At 51.1% G+C, this 1,294-nt stretch overlaps 1 protein-coding gene across 1 annotated transcript in view; it reads left to right on the top strand.

Annotated features, from left to right (window-relative positions):
• The window catches only part of LOC104495713 (unconventional myosin-Vb-like), a gene marked incomplete at both ends in the record, with an annotated part of 14,715 nt that overhangs the window by 9,977 nt on the left and 3,444 nt on the right, over positions 1–1,294 (top strand). Inside the window, 2 exons of the mRNA XM_010138713.1 lie at positions 490–688; positions 923–1,016. Coding sequence (XP_010137015.1) covers positions 490–688; positions 923–1,016 — 293 coding nt within the window. The remainder of the gene's footprint in view (positions 1–489; positions 689–922; positions 1,017–1,294) is intronic.

A 1,294-nucleotide genomic window follows, 5' to 3' on the forward strand; every position in this document is an offset into this window, starting at 1 on the left:
GGGCAACTGGAGGCCGGTTCCTCTCATCCTGTTGCTTGTTCCTGGGGAGAAGAGACCGACCCCTACCTGGCTCCAACCTGAATTTCAGGCAGTTGTGGAGAACCAGAAGGTCTCCCCGGAGCCTCCTTTGCTCCAGGCTCAACCCCCCCAGCTCCCCCCACTCCCACAGGTCCCTCAGCTGCTCCTCGGTGCACTTGTGATACAGCTCCAGAAAAAAGGGAGCTCTTGGATTTTATTTTTTTACTTCTGCCTTTCATTTAAAAAAAAAACCCTAGAACTTTTCATCTCATGTCTCTAATTTTAAAAGTGTTTGATCTGCAGCGTAGCAAATGATAGACCAGTGTGGCAAAGCCACGGGAGCCCTTTGTGGGTGTCAGGTTTATAGGGAGCTTGACTGGGACCATCTCCCGGCTTGGCTGAGTTTGAAGGATCTACACTCAAACGGTGGTTACCGACATGGCAGGCTGACGGGTGTGCTGCTCTTCGCAGGCTGCTGGAAGCACAGCTCCAGGATCAGAGACGAGAGCACGAGGAGGAGGTCGAAGCTCTGAAAAACCAAGTGGATGCGATGCAAGAAGAGCTGGAGAAACAGCAGCAGGCGTTCCTGCAGACCCTGCAGCTGTCTCCGGAGGCCCAGGTGGAGTTTGGGCTTCAGCAAGAAATCACGCGGCTCACCAATGAAAATCTGGTAAGAGGCTGTACTGAAAACACAGCCTGAGGACGAGGGAAAGAACCAGGGTGAGAGAAGGGAAATGGGAAGCACAAAGGGGAGGGGAAGGCACTGGGGTCATTTCCACCCCTCCTAAACTCTCTGTAGAATCCTTCAGCACCTTCAGTGGTGCTTCTGGCCTCGAACTGTTGTTCAGTGGCTCTAAGACGCTCATGACTTTTTTTTTAACCCAACACATCTTCTGTTTTTCAGGATCTCAAAGAATTGCTAGAGAAGTTGGAAAAGAATGAAAAGAAGCTGAAGAAGCAGCTAAAGATTTACATGAAGAAGGTCCAGGAGTTTGAAGGTGACTCAGCTGTTGGTGGACATTTGGGGTGGGGGGGACAGCACTCTGGTTTCACTCCTTTGGCCAACCTTGGAGGATTTTCTCTTTTTCTTTCTGTTAAAGTAAGATGTTGCTTATTTTGGCAGAGGGAACTAGTACTGAGCTCATCGTTGGCGTGGCAGCAGGGAACCGCGAGTCCCGGCGAAGCTCCCGAGTTGCGCTTAGGCTGCGTTTGAGCAAGTCCAGCCGCGCCGCTGTAGCTTTAGCTTGGTACCGTGGCAAAAAAAAAATAGCTTGGA

The sequence above is a fragment of the Buceros rhinoceros genome, unplaced genomic scaffold (genome assembly GCF_000710305.1).
Source record: "Buceros rhinoceros silvestris isolate BGI_N320 unplaced genomic scaffold, ASM71030v1 scaffold40236, whole genome shotgun sequence".
Taxonomy (NCBI): Eukaryota; Metazoa; Chordata; class Aves; order Bucerotiformes; family Bucerotidae; genus Buceros; species Buceros rhinoceros.